The sequence below is a fragment of the Miniopterus schreibersii genome, assembly GCF_964146895.1.
Source record: "Miniopterus schreibersii genome assembly, chromosome: 1".
Classification (NCBI taxonomy): Eukaryota; Metazoa; Chordata; class Mammalia; order Chiroptera; family Miniopteridae; genus Miniopterus; species Miniopterus schreibersii.
Window position 1 is genome coordinate 51,664,824 of NC_138101.1, and position 18,948 is coordinate 51,683,771.

An 18,948-nucleotide genomic window follows, 5' to 3' on the forward strand; every position below is an offset into this window, starting at 1 on the left:
GTATTATCTATTTTAAAGAGTATATTTTTCTACCTTTGGCTAAGTGGGGGCCTATTTAAGTTGGCTGCTGAGTCTCTAATAGTCTTTGGTAGCTTTCCTGCACTCTGGTATGACAAGATGTGCCAGACATATCTAGTACATTTTTGGTCACAAACCTGGAATCAACTAAGTCCCCACAAGACCTTGGGCACTAGGGCGCAATCGGGGTGTTAAGGAGGCCAACTACTATTGTGTTTTATTTTATTTTAAAAAAAAATTGGAATAATTTATTCTAACAAAAGTATAAAGTATGAAAAATTAGTATGTTTGAAATTTCAGAGAGCAAAGAAAGGTTCACACCAGCAGATCCGAGTGTTTAGCACCTTCGAACAGAGATGTTCAGAGTGAAGACAGCGGCAGCCCAGGCCTCGGGCGGCCCAAGCCAAGGATTCCTCTGGCTGAGGGTGTGCTGATCAGGGAACAGCGCAGGCATTTGTGTGTTTTCCCCTCTCTATTCTGACAGTGCCGCAGAAAAGAAAGAGAATGGGAAAGGTGTTCACCGAATTCACAGCTGGTGGCTAGAACATGGCAGAGAAATGCAGAGACAGGAGGAGAAGGGGCCCGGGCGACGACGGCAGACGGGCAGGGAGTCCGAAGGCGCGGGCAGGGCCTGGGCTGGGCCCCGGGCGCAGGGCGCAGCCCCGTCGCTGCAGCTGGCCCTGCTCTGCTGCATAATCGCACAGGTCACAGTGCATTTAGGTGGCTTTCCCAGCTTCGCGAGCTGGCTTCAAGTTTGTTCTATTGCATTTGGGCCCACTGGTTGACTTCGCTGTGCTGATCGCCTCTTCCACAGCGTTGCTCCCTTCAGCGACAGCGAAAGCAGTCTCTCCGCAGCCTGGGAGTCTTCCATTTTCCCTCCCCCTTGTCGCCTCCCTCTTATTGTTTTTAGATGTCTATAGGGACAGAGCTAAGATATATATGTGGGGTGTGTGTGTGTGTTGTGTGCATATAATTCCTGATAAAATTCTGATTCTTTCCATTTAAATTCAGGATTGCAGGATTTTTAACTTTCTCTCTACTGTATCAGATCTGTATCTCCTTTCTTCCACACTGAGAATCCTGATTCTCAAGGACACATTGGTTAAAAGGAATAAAATAATTTATAGTTGCTAATTTACTTTATCTCACATTACACAAACAACATTTTCAGAATAACAATATTATCATTATGAGAAAATTTGAAGTTCTTTTTAAATATGTTTTCTTCCATCTCCTCACTTTTTAAGAGTTGTACTATATCTATGCTAAGTATGTACTGTTACATATTATACTCTCTCTTTTTTAGCCCCGTTTAATTTTATTTCTACGAGTAACTCTATGTTTAATGCTTACCACCTACTCATATGATAATGTCTTTCTAACCATTTTGGTCGCCTGAAGCTTATTCTCTAGTAGATTCTCCAGAAAGTGTTTGAGAAACTGTATTCCCTGAGTACTTGCATGGTGGTTATAGTTTGTTTGAATCCTATATACTTGAAAGTTAATTTTGCTGAATATAAAATCCTTGATTTACATTTTTATCTTGAATGTCTTAAACATGTTATTCCCTCTTCTTGTGGCATAAAATATTGCTGTCAAGAGGTCTTATGGTAATCTACTTTTCGTTCCCTTGTAAGTCACTTGCTGTTTTGTCTAGAAGCCAAAAAGATTATTTCTTTATCTTTAAAGCCCAATAATTTTATTAGATTATGCCTTAGAGTTTGTGGGTATAACCTATCAAGTAGTGTGGTAACCAGTCTCCGAAATGGCCTCAACATTTCCTCTGCTCCTTGTATATTCATCCTGTTCCTCATATTCTGAATTTGGGATGGTCTTGTGACTGATTTGACCAATCGAATGTGCAGAAAGTGACATTTTGTGAAGCTCTTGGATCCCAGCCACCTCGTGAGAAGGGCACGCGACAAGGAGAGGCCATGTGAAGGAGACCTGAAATGCTCACAGTAGCAGCTCCGGCTGAGCGCCCAGACAGCCATCCCGTGAGCACGCTGTCTTGAATATCCTGTTCCAGCTGAGCCTCCAGACCTAGAGCTCCAGCTATGAGAGATAATAAAATAGTCATTGTCTTAAGACACAAAGCATAGGCGTGGTTTTTAATACAACATTAGGTAAATAACACATTGTTTGCCGTAAATATTGTCCATGGTTTTTACTTTCGTTATCTAGTTGCTTTATCTGTTTGTATTTGGGGATTTGGAGAGATTCTAAAACAATGTCCTGTTATACCCTCTGCCAAAATCTCCCCAGAATCTGCTCTGACATAAGATTATAAGGTTCTTCTAGGATAGACCTCAGTCAAGACATATGAAACCACCAGGAAGTGTAATTCAGAACATAGGGAATTTATAGCTTCCCCATGTGAACTTTGGTTTTCTAATCAGCTCTAGAAGGAAATAAACTCCTTTCTCCTCAGTTTCTGGCCTCTAATCCTTTGCAGTCCAAATTGAATAAGTTAAGAATCCATATGGCCCTGGCCAATGTGGCTCAGCGGTTGGAGCATCCACCAGAGCACAGAAGGATCACAGGTTCCATTCTTGGTCAAGGGTGTGTGCCTAGGTTGAAGGTTTGATCCCTGGCCCCCAGACAGGGCACATTCGGGAGGCAATTGATTGGATCACTGTATGGATGCTTCTCTCTCTCCCTCCCTCTCCCTCCCTGGCTTCTAGTCTCTCTAAACATCAATGGAAAAAACGTCCTCAGGGTTAACAACAACAAAAGAATCGTATGTTTGTATTAGTTTCCTGGATAAAGTTGGGCACCACAATTCTCTAGAACCTGGTTGGTAGGAGTAACCTTGATTGTCAGATAAAATTTCCAGCAATCATAAAACTTTCCAAAAAAGTCAGAGTGAGTCATGTGGGTACTTCAGGCAAGCTAATAATTTGGCCCATTTTAAGGCCAATCAATTCAGTCCTTTATAAAAGTATTTATTAAATGCTTATTATGATCCAGGAACTAGGTATTAGGGAACTGGGTATACACCAGTAATCAAAGCAAATATCCCCACTTTTGAGGAACTTAAGTTCCAGTGACTTACATTCTTTAAATATTTGTTCACTGGTCTATTGTATCTTGAGCAGGCTCCTTTGGGAGTGCCAACTTCACTTCCAGGTCCCAGCAACAAATTCACTCCCTGAAGTCCTGATAAATACCATTTTCAGTGATGATAGAGAGTCCCTTGGAAATTGGTTTCTTTAGATGCTACCCAGTTAGTCTTCCCCTTAATCCAATTCTGATTTCAAAGAGTCACCAGAGTTAAAACCAAAATGTGGCAAGCAGTTTGGGGAAATAATGAGGTATTTAAATTACTTTTGGTTAAAAACAAAAGTTACTTAGGGTGGTACTTTAACATTTCCAGACACCAGAGAATTCTGTAAGTGGATACTTCATTAGACTAGTAAAAATTTTGGACCTTTGTGTATATATGGGGGAAAGGAGGTGAGAGAAAAAGCAGGTGAGTAGTGGAAGTGGTTAAAGAAAAAAAAAAGGAAATGAATAAAAGCCCATATTTTCCAACACCAACAATTTAGGCAAATCTAGTATTTTAGTAGGTTCTTCTTGTACAACCTGGTAATGTACATTAACAGGAAACTTTCTACCCACTCCTTGACTCTCCTTTTCCCATCCTTGAGTCTGCTGGGATCTATCAGTGGGTGGAAGATATTGTCATTGTTTATAATGTTCATAAGACTGCATGGATGTGAATGACATATATTTAGAAATCAAAATAAAGCTTTAGGAAGATCTTCAATTTAATGGAAACTAGTATAGTCATTTGGGAACCACAAGAGCTTTTTAGGGAAAATCTGCCTCTGCAGGCTGGAGGAAGTGTGGGTGTGCTGGAGTCCCGGAGACACCTTGTGATGTCAGTCACCCCCGGCTCGGGCTTGATTGGCTATGAAGAACTGCAGCAGAGTTTAAATTCCTGCACCTTCAGAGAAGTGTTCAGAACATCAATAGAAGAGTGGTTTTGTTGGACATCGATTTCCTCTGTGAGAACTTCAGCCTGATTGTTGAGACTTTTTGGGACAAACCTTTGTGAACTGAAGATGGTAAGACATTTTCATGGTTTAATTTTTTTAAAAAATGACTTTTGATGTGTTGTTAAAAAATACTAAATATGTGTACCTGTTGAGAGGCATGCCATGTGGAGAAAGATGGGGAAAACTATGTCTTGGGTAAAAATGATTCCCATTTTTGTGCCTGTTGTTTATGCCACAGTAAATAATGACATTAAAATGATGCGTTAAGCCAATAGAGCCAGGTGTTTTCCTCAGTGGTACTTTAATTAGATCTCTGTGTAGTACTTTTGAAAAAGAAGGTTTACAGAACAGGAGGCAGATGAAAAGTAATTTTAAAGTTTAGCTTTAATTAACACAAGAAATAAAACTTTACATTTAGGTTTCATGGATGTAGTGAGGTTCATGGCTTACAAGACATTATGAGAAATCTAAACTAGACTGGCAGGACTTTAAGATATGATGTGTTAAATGAAAAACCATTCAATGTTATTCATCTAGACAGCATCCAATAATATTCATTATGAACTGAGTACCTGAAAGAAGACGCTAAGACCGCTGAAATAAACAAAGGGTGTGAGAATTATAATGCTTTTATATTGCTAGCTAGGTATTCATGGTAACGTGAAGCCTTGCGCACAGTCAGAATTCAGTAAATGTTGAATACAATTGTCTTTTTAAAACATTTTCTAGTGTAGAATACTTCTGTCTATATGGGTTTTTATTTGCTGCATTTATTCCACTTCATCTGTGTCAGAAGTGTCTGTCTTCCATGACAGACAGCAGGAGCTATGCTCAGCAACGCATTCTGGGTGACATGTAGGAGATTCCATGTGTCACAGCAACACTTCTAGTAACCTGTCTTTTACAGGAGCGGTATCCTCTGGTGAACCATACTTTCTGTTTAACTGAGGGCCAAGTAGACTACCCTACTTTGATATGGTTGGTTACAACATTTGAACACGTAGTTTTCTAAAGGGTGTTAGTCAGTCTACTTACCTACCCCCAAATGGCGATGTGGACCAATGTGCCTCAGCTGCTTAGAGGCCTTCCAAATCTATGTTTAATTTTGAGAACCTAGGAATTATTATACTGTGGCTGAAGGCATATGACATAGGATTAATTGTGACTGATCTCAAGGCAATTACAATTGGAAAGGTTGGACATTTTTATAGATTTATTGGTTTGGTTCTCTGAATTCCTGATAGAATTAATGTTGTGGCCAAATTGCACTTTATTTTCAAAGAGTAGTAATCAAACAAATTCTAGCTAATGGATGTTCTGGTTAGTTGAGTTCTGGGTAATTTTACTTTTGTAAGACCAGCTTGTTATTGTTATTACACACTATTGCATGCTTAGCACCTAGAACGGTGTCTGGCACATAGGATGTTCTCCAAAAATATATGTTGACTGCTAAGGACAACCACACTAAGCCAAAAATAAGCAAATTGAGCCAATGATTTTTCAAGTTTTTATTTCCTTCTTTTGGTCCACCTCTTCATTGAAAAGTATGTATCTTCAGTGAAAGAAGATATGTACTTTAGAAATGAATATTAACTTTTAGGAAATTCCAGAAAAAGTTTCCTTACTGGAGAGCACAAAGAAGTTCAGGCTACATTTGAGGGTAGCCACAGAGAGAGCAGGAACTTCAATTGCCTTCTCCAGATCCTAAACATTTTTCATCTTTTCAGTTCTGGGAAAACAATTCATAAATGTTGGAAGTCTCTAATACATACACTGCCTTCCAAGCATGTGGAACTCAAATGAGGTTGTTGATTTCCTTTTGCTCCATGCTCTTCTGGTAGAATGACAGGGTGTACAATGTGGAAGTGACATTTACCAATCACTGAAGGAGAACATAAGGTTCTGGATTCATATCTTTCAGGCTTATAGCTATTTTGCTAATTTATTACTCAGAATAGAGCTACTGCATATCTGCTTCTAGTCTTTTTAGGGTGTTAGCTAAAAAACTTATAAAAGTTTGGAACTCTAATTTGGAAATACATTTCACAAAAGAGTAATTATTTTTTAATAAAAAATAACCAATTAAAAATTTAACATAGGTTTTAAGATCTGACTTTCTTTAATGCTTGATGGCAGATGATATTCTCCGGGAGGCAATGTCAGTTCTCTCAGGACTCCAGGTTGTATTTTATCCTAGTTGATCAGATCCCCATTTAGGAAATTATTATTTTAGGCCAGGCTATTAAATGGTATTTCTAGAAGCATGAGCATATTAGTGCATCTTATATTTCATGATATTCTATTCCTAAGAAACTTGAACACTGGAAGCATATACTTCCTTTGTAAAAAAACACAGCATTCATTGGTGTAGAGCCTCTACACCATTTTTTTGTTGTTATTTGAATAAGAAAGAATAGAAAATACAAGAGGAGAACTCAGTATTCATTGGCCTTTTATCAAGGCTGGAATATTTGCTAGTTTTCAGAGCATCAGGAGATCAGCACCCTATTCAAATTTCACTTTGAAAATTAAAATGGTGAGCGGCCTACTTTTCATTTCACTTGTGAAGCCAAAACCATTGGCATGCAGTTATTTTGAGAGTATCATATTTGGAGGAGACTTTCCTTTCCTTAAGAAATAAACCTAAGAATTAAAAAAAATGTTTTGATTGTGGAAACTAAAGGGAAGTGTAGAGGAGGTAAACTCTGCCCTCTTAGAGACTCCTGCTGGATCTAAGAATTAAACCGACCTAAGACAGAGTGACAGGAAAAAAAGCACACACATTTTATTAAAATTTTTACATGCACATGGGAGCCTTCAAGAGAGAATGAAGACCTGAAGAAGTGACCAGAGCAGAAAGCTATTACACCTTTTAGACAAAGAAACAGTACATTTGTGAATTGACAACACAAGGGTTTTGGGTTATGGGCAGTAAATTGTACAGAAGTGACTGGGAAGATAAAGGTTAGTTTAACAAGGCTTGTTTGTGCCCTGAATCTGGTCTCTGGAGATAAGATGCCCTCTTTTCTTGTGGTACAGAGAAGACACAGTCACATGGGAAGAAAAAGAGGATCTACGTGCCCTTTTTGCATCTGCTGTTTCTCAAGTGCCTTCAGCTCAAAATAAGTTTTATGTCAAAGAGACATATTTTGGGATGAGATATTCTGGTTTCCATCAGAAGTAAGATCTTCTTGAATTAGGCTTGTTTTAGGTACAGTTGAACATTTTCATGTTTTCTCTGTTGATATTAGGCAAAGGATTTGAAAAAAAATTTAAATAATATCAAAATACAAGGACTAATATTAACTGTACTGAATTAGAATAAAGAAAATAGCACACACCAAGAATGGTGATGTTGAAGAGGGATAATGCTTATGATATAAAATGAGAGGCTCTGTTGGACCGTTTGAGCTGCATGAGAGCAGAAATGAGGAACACGTCCAGTCTCCTTACCTTAGCATTTCTATTATTTTTGCGGATAAATTAAAAAATAAGATTAAGTGACTTCTCAAGCCCAATATTTCAGACATTTAGCATATTCAGACATTATTGAGTAATGTACACTCATTTCTCAAATCAAGGGTTAAAATCACTTAGAGGACCGTAAAAACAAACTTCATGCCTATTCCCACCCCAGTGAACTGGTTTGTTACTCAGTGGTGGGATTTGTGGGTTGGTATATCTTTTTTTTAATCCTCACCTGAGGATATTTTTTTCTAACTATTTTTCAGAGAAAGTGGAAGGGAGGGAGGAGAGGAAGAGAGAAAGAAAAAAACATCGACCCAAGAGACACATTCATTGGTCACCTTCTGCAACCAAAATATATGCCCTTGACCAGGAATCAAACCCAAGACCCTTTGGTCCCAAGGCCAACACTCTAACCACTGAGCCAAATCAGCCAGGGGTATGTTGGCATATCTTTAAATCTCCCCAGATGAAGCTAATAAACAGCTAGGGTTGAGAATCTCTGACTTAGGTCTTTTGTCACTAGTATGGCATATATCTAACATTTGAAAAAACAAATCGACACTAGCGAAATCTGCAATAAACTTGGGGGATTTTTTGCAAAACGTGTGGAAGTCCAACTGACCAGCCGGTTAAGGGTGTGTGTGTGTAAGCTGCAGGGCTTACTGGTGCAGGGCAAATTATTTTCCTTTTAAATCATTTCAATAACTCTTTAGCATCTAGTGTACTTATTTTTAGGTATAGAACAAATTGTTTTCCAAGTTACCAGTTCTTGAGGTGCGAAATGAAGCCACCCACCAGGAAAATGCAGTTTGATTTGGGCCCGTTTCTCTGAGCACGATTCACAAGTGCATCCAAACCTGTAATCTTTCTGGAGAGCCTTCAGTACTGTGAATGACACTAACAAATTTAGCATATTCATGTGGAATGTGTGACTAAATGTAGCACAGTAGGTATTAAGAGCTTTCTGGAGCTGTAATATGAAGCCTGCCATAGTGCATTTCTTGCAGATCAAGAAAAAAAAAGCAAAAATATTTTGTGTACACATTATTGTGAGGTTATACATGTGACTGAAAAGCCAGTGTGTGTGTGTGTGTGTAGACAAATGACCACCAGCTATCAATGGTTTTCATAAATATAGTTTTTTTGGGGGAAATATATATACCAGGTTGCTCTGCCACACCAAGTTCTGTAATTATTATGAAAGTGAATGGTCAGAAATCTCTCCATTCCTTTTTCTTCACTTTTTCCTCCATTTATCATATTTTGTGTGTCAATGAAGAAGTGTTTATAGGCCTTCTCATTAAAAAGTTTTCAATTTATCTCTTAGGAGTAAGGTTAATTTTAAATAGCTTTATTGGGATAGAATTCACATATATACTTTACCTATTTGAAATGTACAGCTTAATTGTTTTTAATATATTCACAGAGTTTTGCAGCCTTCATAAAAATCAATTTTAGAACATTGTTATCACCTTCAAAATTCACCACTTAGCTGTTACATCCAACTCTTCATCTCCTCCAGTCCCAGGCAAACACTAATCTACTTTCTGTCTCTATGGATTTGTCTATTTTGGACATTTCATATGAATGGAATTATACAATATGTGGTCTTTTGTGTCTGGGTTTTTTTTCACTTAATATAATGTTTTCAAGGTTCCTCTACTTTGTAGCATGTATCAGTACTTCATTCCTTTTTATGGCTGAATAATATTCTATTGTATGGATACAGCACATTTTATCCATTTATCAGTTGATGTACATTTGGATGAGTTATTGTTGGTTTTTTTGGATAATTTGTGTTTTAAATAGGAAGAAACTGTTGAAAGCTTGAAGCTCCTATAGTTTTGTAGCATGGAGAAAAAAAAAAAATCTGTCCTTCATCACAGGTAGAGGTGTCACACCCGGCTGTGAAGACCAGCATCCTGCTTGTGTTCCTTTGGGGGCTGTCCTGTGCTCTTCCAGTAAGTATCAGGATAGGGCTATACGAAAAAAAAACACCCCAAAACCTTTATACCTAAAACTTCACAATTTTCACTGGCTATGAGCCAAGGTGGCTGTGTATGCTCCAGCCAGATGAAAACAGTAGTTTCTTAGGAAGCTGTTTTCTTTAAGATATCATCTGAGTTAGACCTTATTCTGTTCAGCTGTCATTCCTATCAGCCACGAGTCTCCTTTTTCTTTCTCATAAGCAGTGGTTCTCAACGTGTCATCCCCAGACCAGCAACATCAGCACCAACTAGACCTTTGTGAGAAATGTAAATACTTGGGCCCTACTCAGGCCTAGTGAGCCGGACTCCCTAGGGGTGGGGCAATGCAATCTGTGCTTTAACAGGTCTCCAGGTGATTCCGATGCTTGCTTAAATTTGACTACCACTGCTCCTAATTAAGTAAAGTGTTAATAGCTGCTGCCTTGGGACTCGCTCTGTGGGCTGACCGTGTGTACTAAATTTTCCAGGTTGCCAGGTATCAACATGCTGAATCCAAGAGCTCTGAAGAATGGAAGGTGAGTAGAAATAAGATTTTTTGAAATATTTTAATTTTAATATATTAGTAGTATAACCAAATGATCTCCACTGCAAATGTTGAAACTGCTAATAATGTAATGAACATATTAATAACTTAAGACATAGGTAGAAAGAGCTATAATTTCTAGTTCATATAAGAAAATTTGGTTCATATAACACTTCAATTCCAACTTAATAGTATAATCTGGTGAGGAAGCGTCTTCTCCGTTAGCATTATCTTCACATTGGATGTGGGTAGTAGCGCAAGGAGATGGGGGCCGTGAGCAAGGCTGCCCTTGCAGGATGAAGGCTAGAAGTGTGTTTTTCCAGATGTCTGGGCAGGCAGCAGGTCAAGTCCTGGAAGGAGAGAAAAGAAAGACAAATGAGAGGGTCCTAGAGCCTTTGGAGTGATAGCTAATGTTAGTTGAGTGTAGACTCTGAGTAACCAGATAGTTATTAACTCCCAATAACTCAAGAACCATGGCCAGGCACAGTTTCTGTGTGCTTTACATGTATTAATTTCTCAATCTTCACAATACCCAATAAACTGGGTGTTGTATTTTATTCTCATTTTACAAATGGGAACCTTGAGACAGAGAGCAACCTAGTCTGCCTGGGTTATATGGTTAATAAATGTTAGAGACAGACTTTGAACCCAGGTCACCATGGCTCCAGAACCCACATTCTTTAACAGGGTGTTCTGGCCCTCTCAGGAGGAGAGCAGATGAGAAAAGGGCACCAGAGGTGGTTCAGGAATTTTTAGAATTCTTATAAGATTAAAGAAAGTGAAATAAATCAGAAGTTTGAGTAATTAAGTTTCAGATTTAGAATTTTTTTTAATTTTTTTTTTTTTTGATGACCTTATATAATTCAAGAAAGATTTAATGGCTTCCTCTGTTTAGTTTTGTCTACAATTGAATTTTATAGAGTGGATGTCCTCAAAATGGATCATTACTTTAGTTTATATCAGACTGAATAATTCCCAATATGCTTCCATAGGCATTAGCTGATTTCATCCTCACAGAGACCCTGTGGAGTAAGCACAGTTGTTGCTAATATTCTTAATTTATGAGTACAAAATTGATATCAGACAGGTGAAATGAATTGTCCAAATTCACATAGAGTGACCAACCACTGCAACCTACCCAAGATTTAGGGGTTTCCAGGGACACATGAATTGCAGCGCTAACACCAAGATGTTGGCTTTCAGGGCTAAAACCAAACCAAGGAGCTAATTGAGACTTAAATCTGGGCTCTTTGTTCTCATGCTGTTTTTCCTATCTTATGTTTCCTCTAGGTTGTATGAATACCTAGTTTCAAAGAAAGTAAATTTTTCACTAAGTGAAGTATCAGAAATACAGAAATCTTCCAGGTCTTTTATAACTTAAGATTTTTTTCAGGCTATTTGTCATCTCACATTCATTTTTTAAGCTATTTCATCATAAACCATCATTATTAGTTATGTAAATTCAAAATATATATCAAGAAACTTACAGAAATCACCTAAAAATATTCTAAATACTTGTGATGACGTGGTTCATCTGTGAAGAAGTAACTTATTTTCCTTCGTTTTTTTACAGGGTCATTTGGCTCAGACACAACTACCACCTTTGGTAACTATCTCGTTTATTTGTTGTCAGAAACATCTCATAAAGTAACTTTAACACTCTTCCCATCATCTTAGGCCATTTGGAAAGTAGTAAATCCAAGCTACAAGCCACTGATGTGTACCCTATTTTCCCTTTTCCTTAGGAATTACTAAACAACATTTTCTTCCCCTTTTAGGAGAGCAGTGAGTCATCAGAAGAAAGTAAAGTTAGCTCAGAGGAGCAGGTAATTAAACAGACCTTTCTTAACTTTTCAGACTAGGAACTGGAGAAAATGATGTTAGATTAAATTACCTGGCAACTATTCTAAATATAATATTTCCTAACCATTGGTTATGCTGACTAAATAGTCCCATAAAATAAGAAAGGAAAAATGAGTGGGAGACTTTAGATGTGGACATGCTGTTCATTCCATATTTGTCACTGGGGACAGAGTATAGACACTGTGGCCCTAAATATCCCTCCAGTTAGAAAGAACACACACACACACACACACACACACACACACACACACACACACACAATGACCACAGACTATGTTAGACAAGCAATAGTTCACTCACCAATCTAAAATTTTACTTTTGCAATTAAAGCTGTTCAGATCAGGCAGAGAAAAGTGTTCTGGCCAGCATGGCATGAAGTGCCTGCTGGGCCTGGAGACCTCCTTCATGTTGAGGACCCTGTTGAGGAGAAAATAGGAGAGCCCTGCAGAAACTTGAATGAAACAGTGGCTTTAGTAATGACTTCCTTTTCAAAATAGTCTCATCTGTGGTCCTGGGACTGAGAGAAACTGACTTAGCTTACATCTTTTTAATAAAAAGCTGTCTTCCTCCTTCCCCACCCCTCCTCCACTTCTCTAAGACTAAATGTCGTTACTTTCTTAGCTGTTTTATCATTTTTGACCACACGGAACTCTGCAAGGCTGCAGGAATTCCGGGAACCAGGTTCTTTGAAGTTTTGACCCATGTTGCATTCTATACTCAACCACACTTGGAAGATGAATTATTAGGCTTTGTACCACTATTTACGAAAGGTTTGTCAGAGGAACATTCTAGAAATTTATAAGCATAGAACTTGGAAAGTGCTCTTTTCTGGGGATATGATGATTTATTACCTTAATATTCTCTGAGCTCAAATGAGGGTAACAGTCTCTGCTCGAGGAGGGTGCCATATGTGCCTTTTGAGGTATGGAAAACTAAATAGATTCTCAGTTCCAGCACATCAGTGTGAACGAGCAATGGAAAGAGATCTCATCCTTTTGTACTCCTGATTGGAAACTCAGACATTGATCAGTAGGAACATGTGCAAAAAGAAAAAAATTGGCAAGAATGCTGTTATAGGATATAAGAAAGAGCAGATTTTTCCAGAACTCATTGATGACGACTCACTCTCATTCCTTATCTGTGTACAGCATCCCATTGTTTTACTTATGGGATAGTCTGTCTGAGCTCTCAGAACTACGCTGGCTTGGCAGCCACGCTGTTGCTGTCTTCTAGCTGAGCCTTTTATGGGCAACTCTCTGCCTGGGTGTGCATAAAGCATAAACATGGTTTGGGTGAGATAGATACCTTATTGCAATATTTTACTTTCATTTTAGCTAAATGAAATCTATTGCCCTAATAGATTTTCCAACCCAGAACTGATTAGAAAAAATAATATTTGGGTTATTTAAAAATCATTCAGTATTTTTAAAATCTCTGTTTTAAACCAACTTGATGAGTGAGCATTATAAACCAACTCTTTAGTTTACAAAAAATTTTTTGAGAAATATTTTTTAAGGAATCATGCTTACAATATGATTTGAGTTTCATAAATGTGATCCAACAAAGCTTTTTGAGAATTTTTTGCAGCATGAGTGAATTATATAAAATGGAATGACTTGGGTTTCAACTCCTCTTCCTTCCTTTTTAACCTCTGGTAGAGATGTTATTGAGCAGTAAAACTGACCGTAGTTTAGATGAGAGACACAGGAAGAAGAAATCAGAAAGAACCTAGATAGAAAATAGATAACACCCTCCCTCTATGTCACCTCCTGAAGTACTGACCGTATCTATTAACCTCAAACTCCAGGTAAATGAAGACCCCAGAGACAGTGCCAAATCAGAGGAAGCCCTGGGCCTTGCTGACCATCCGTATGTTCATAGGCCAGCTGGTGGCCTCTCTAGGAACGGAGGAAAAGAAGGAGATGATAATGATGATGAAGATGACAGCGGAGATGACACCTTTGGTGATGATGACAATGGCCCAGGACCTGAAGAGGGACAAGGAGGAAACTCCAGACTCAGAAATGATGAAGACTCAGCAGACACCACACAATCCAGGGAAGACAGTGCCCAAGATACCACCAGTGAGAGCAGGGACCTTGACAAAGAGAGCGAGAGTGAGGAACACTGGGTGGGAGGCAGCAGTGAGGGAGATAGCAGCCATGGGGACGGCTCTGAGTTTGATGATGAAGGAATGCAGAGCGATGATCCAGATTCCATCAGGAGTGAGAGAAGCCACTCCAGAAGGAACAGCGCCAGCGTCAAATCCAAAGAATCAAGAGGGAGCAGTGATGAGCAAGCAAGCATTCAGGATTCAGGTGAGAGCCCATCAGAGGAGAACCCTGGGAGGAAATTTTTCAGAAAGTCCCGCATTTCTGTGGAAGATGACACAGGTGATCTTGGCAATAGCAACACAATGGAAGAAGTCCAGAGTGACTCCACAGAAAACACCAACTCCAAAGAAGCTGGACTCAGACAATCCAGGGAAAACAGTAGGAGTGAATCTCAAGAAGATAGTCAGGAGAATCAGTCCCAGGAAGACAGTCAAAATATACAAGATCCCAGTAGTGAGTCTAGTCAAGAGGTTGACCTGCCATCTCAAGAAACCAGCAGTGAATCTCAGGAAGAAGTAGTGAGTAAGTCCAGGGGTGACAACCCAGATAATACCTCCAGCCACACAGAAGAAGATCAGGAAGATAGTGACTCCAGTGAAGAGGACAGCTTAAGTACACCGTCCAGTTCAGAAAGCAAATCCATAGAGGAGCAAGCTGACAGTGAATCCAATGAGAGCCTCAAATACTCGGAGGAAAGCCCAGAGTCCACGGAGGAAGAGAACAGCTCTAGCCAGGAGGGCCTCCAGTCTCACAGTCCCTCCACAGAGAGCCAGAGTGACGAAAGCCAGTCTGAGCAGGACAGCCCGTCTGAGGAAGACGATGATAGTGATTCTCAGGATAGCAGCAAATCACGAGAAGATAGCAACTCTACTGAGAGCAAGTCAAGCAGTGAGGAAGATGGCCAGTCAAAAGCCACCGAGATAGAAAGCAGAAAATTAACAGTTGATGCTTATCACAACAAACCCATTGGGGATCAAGATGACAATGACTGCCAAGATGGTTATTAGCATCATCTTTCCTAAGAAGTGGCTCTCAGGTAAAGGAATTTTGGAGGCTGGAGAGTAGGGAAAGAATTATAACCATAATTTATTGATGTTTTTTATCAGAAGGATGACCAAAGGCCATTTCTTTCTGAAAGGAAATTCTGGACATTATATTTGTTTCTAGGGTATCACCAACCATAGATGTTTAAATAATGTGGAATGACACCAGAACACACTCAATGAAACTGGAAGCAAGGAAAGATGTGCATTATAGCTTCACAGCTGAAATAGTTCCTAACTCATGAACCTAATAAACAGTTACTGAAATTCCATTACATGCCAGGCACTGTGCTAGGTGCTAGGGATATAAAGAAGCTCAAGGCTTGTTTCTTGCTCCTGAGGAGCTTATAGAGGAATAAATAAAGCTAAAAAGCTATAGAGGAATACATATGAGGAATCCCCTGTGGTGAGTGCTATAACAGAGGTGTGAACAAAATATAGGGTATCCCAAAAAAATGTATACACACACCTTGAATAATTATAAAGGCAGTGTTTATTAAAATACATTTCATTTTCCAAATTGAGCTGTCAGCTGTTATAGTATGTCCACATTTTTGGGGGATACCTTGTACACGAGAGCACAGAAGAGGGCAACCAACCTCGCCTTGGAGAATCAGGGAAGGGAGGGTTTCATAGCAGAGAAGACACTGGAGTCAGACCATTTCATAGGATTTCTTCATTGAAGATGAGAAAATGTCATTTATTCTTGAGATAAGCAATAGTAAATACTATACAATTGAGTATTTAGTTTGTGAAAGAGCTTCCAGATTATGAACCAGTGTCAGATGTTTGGATAAACAAAAGTTTTTTTCAACTAATTTATCATTTTTGACATTTTTTGTGGAATTCCCATGAATATCACTTCATTGATTACTGGTAATTATGTGGAGGATTGGATGGGGAGGGTGGGAGAAGAAGATTCCTCTTTAAATAGATAACTTTTAGCTTTATTTTTTTTCTAAAATCAGTCAATGTGCAATGCTAGAAAAACTGTCCTGAGTTCTTTACATATGTTGCACATAACAAAATTGAATATATAGAATTCAGTTGATTTTTTACCAAATACCGTTTGAAATATTACCTCAACATAAAGTATTTGTTTTGTAATAAAGATAATAATATCCCAAAGTGTGTGCTGATTTTTTATAGTGATATTGTTATAGTATATCTTTATATTAAACAACTCTTCCTTTAAAACATCATGAAATAGTTTATTAGCTTTCTTTCATTAAAATGAACAATTCTCAAATAATTTTTAAAATTTAATTTTATTTATAATTCAGGTAGCATTTTGATAAAATGACTTTACATGTTGCTTATGATATGTCACTGAATATACCTGTTATAGATAAGGGAAAATACAAATTCTCAACTTTTTTATGAGGCCACAATAAAGGGCTGCGGTGTTTGAATTTAACATTAGTTCTTGCTGGACTCTCAGATTTTTCTTTTGTGAAAAGTCTAAGAATTACAGGGAAACATTCCTTATATTTTTATTTCTTTGGAGGAACCTACTTCACCTCAGCACTTGTACTTTTCAAGTGTGCTTTCACCCACATTTCTATTTAGAGTACATGAGAATTCCTCTACAAATTTATTAAAAGAATAAGAAGACTTCCTAACCTTCAGTCGGGCCCTTTTCATTTTTCACTGTTCCCTCACAATGTCAAAGCAGTGGTCACTTGGGGAGATTTTATACACACACACACAGGGTGGGGAAAAAGCAAGCATACAGTTCATATGGAAAATAAGACAATAATTAGTAAATAATAATTCAACAATAAACTGTGTACTCACAACTATAAACCTACTTTTGCCTCACCCTGTGTGTGTGTGTATAAATATTTTTTTCCCTTTATCCTCTCCCTTGAGATTTTAACTCAGTGTATCTGGATGAAACTCAGAGTTCTGTATTTTAAAACGGCTCCCGGGAGAGTCTGCTGTAGCCTATTCACATACCTACATTTGGGTCCCGGGCTCTGTGAACTCTCTGGTGCCATAACCTACAGGTTCTGGCCAACCCACAGCTTCTCTTCATGCTCAGAACCTCCGGGTGCCTGAGGCACAGGTGACCAGGTCCAGACCCTCAGATGCCTCCCCTCAGCCAGGCGATGAGATGGAAGGAAGCTCACCCAAGGGGAGTGGCCCTCTAGGCGGCCAGGAGCTTCAGGGCAGGCACGTAGAAAAGGCCCTCCAGGACCCAAATGATAGTGGGCGGAGGTCTAATTTGATCTCCCCCTTCTGGAAATTTGGATATTTAGGGAGAGAGAAGTTAGAAAGTGGTCTGTGCAAAAACAGAAGGGAAGGAGAAACAAGATGGCGGCGTAGGTAACAGCTGCACCCGCTGCCTCCTGCAACCACATCAAAATTACAACTAAAACACAGAACCAACATCACTTTGAGCCTCCTGAGATCTGGCTGCACAGAAGCCCCACAACCAGGGAACTGAAGAGGCACCGAGACCGGGAGGAGGGGCGGAGACGCGGGTGGATCAGGACTGGATTCCCACCGGCCCTCACCTGGTGCCGTGGGTTAAACCCAGGAGGGAATCTCGGTGGAGGAGGTTTCCTGGGGAACTGAGGGGTCCCAGCCCCACAGCAGGTCCCCAGCCCAGGGCTCCAGGGCTGGGAAGAGATGTCCCCACACCTTTGGGCTGTGAAACCAGCGGGGACTGTCCCTGAGGGTCGCGGAGGCTGCGGGAGCCCCAGCAGCTCCTCCTAAGGGCCCGGCGCGGACTCACTCGGACGCTCCCTCTGAGCCCAGCGCCGGGCAGCAGCCTGAAAGGACCTGGGACACTCGGGGAGGAACTAACCTGCCTGAGATCCGGGCGAGAGGTGGAGGGCGGCTTCCTCCCAGGCAGAAGGGCTGGTGGAGGCCGTTGCTCCTTTGGCGAGTCCTCCCCGCACACAGCCGGCAGGCAGGCGCCATATTTGAATCGCCAGCACCTGACTCCACCTTTGGCCCCGCCCCGTGATTCCCGGAGGCCCCGCCCCTCCCCACCTGCAGCTCATCCAGGCCATTTCCAGGGGCTTTTCTTTGCAAGTGGCCTCTCGAGCCCCATGCTTAGGACTTTCCTAAAATCTCTCAAATAAGCAGCAGTGGGCCCCATAGGGCTTGATAAGCGGCCCCAGGCCTGGCACTAGCGGCAGCTGCATTGGCTCATAGCTGGGCCTCTCCTGGGCACCTCCAAGCCCAGCACAAGTAGCAGCCAACTACGGTTTGCTGTGTAGCTCACGCTGGGTGGCCCTGGGCAAGGCACTGGCACCGGCTGACTTTGCACCTCTTGGGAGGCCCCAGAGACAGTGCACGTGGATTACAACCCTACCACATCCACGAGTGACACACTCAAGGGGCGCACTTGGTGAACACCAAAGCCCCACTGAAGTAAATCCTGCTCCATAGGGGTGTCTCCAGCACAGCAGCTCTCTGGCTGTAGTTGCAGCTGGTTCTCATGGCCAATTGGTCTGGGGGTCAGTTCCTCCCAGTGAAGCCAAGAGCAACCAAGGCTCAACTACAACAGGACAGTGCACACAGCCCACACAGGGGAGCACCTAGAAGGCCCAGCTCAGGTGACTGGGAGGCTGAGCCACTGGGCCCTACAGGACACCTACTACACAAAGCCACTCTACAAATTCCAGGAGACATAGCAGCTCTACCTAATACATAGAAACAAACACCTGGAAGCACCCAAAATATGGAGGCAAAGAAACATGTCACAAAGGAAAGAAGAGAAGAAACCTCCAGAAAAGGAACTAAATGAAATAGAGCCAAGCAAGCGACTAGATACAGAGTTCAGAATTATGGTTATAAGGATGCTCAAGGATCTTAGTAAGCCTATTACAAAAACAAGTGAGACCATCAATGACATAATAAATTACCAATCAGAAATGAAGCTTACATGAACTGAAATGAAGAAAAATTTACAAGGAA

General features: G+C 40.3%; 1 protein-coding gene across 2 annotated transcripts; it reads left to right on the forward strand.

Annotated features, from left to right (window-relative positions):
- The first annotated feature begins 3,983 nt into the window (after positions 1-3,983).
- On the forward strand, positions 3,984-16,145 carry DMP1 (dentin matrix acidic phosphoprotein 1). Of its 2 annotated transcripts, XM_081142225.1 has the most exons (6): positions 3,984-4,088; positions 9,374-9,448; positions 9,943-9,990; positions 11,572-11,604; positions 11,777-11,824; positions 13,669-16,145. In XM_081142225.1, exons 1-6 carry the CDS (start codon positions 4,086-4,088, stop codon positions 14,980-14,982), a joined length of 1,521 nt encoding a protein of 506 aa, XP_080998351.1. In that variant the 5' UTR covers positions 3,984-4,085; the 3' UTR covers positions 14,983-16,145. The 2 variants fall into 2 exon arrangements, with proteins under 2 accessions (XP_080998351.1, XP_080998352.1); XM_081142226.1 differs by lacking the exon at positions 11,777-11,824 and having other exon boundaries at positions 4,001-4,088.
- The last annotated feature ends 2,803 nt before the right edge of the window (positions 16,146-18,948 follow it).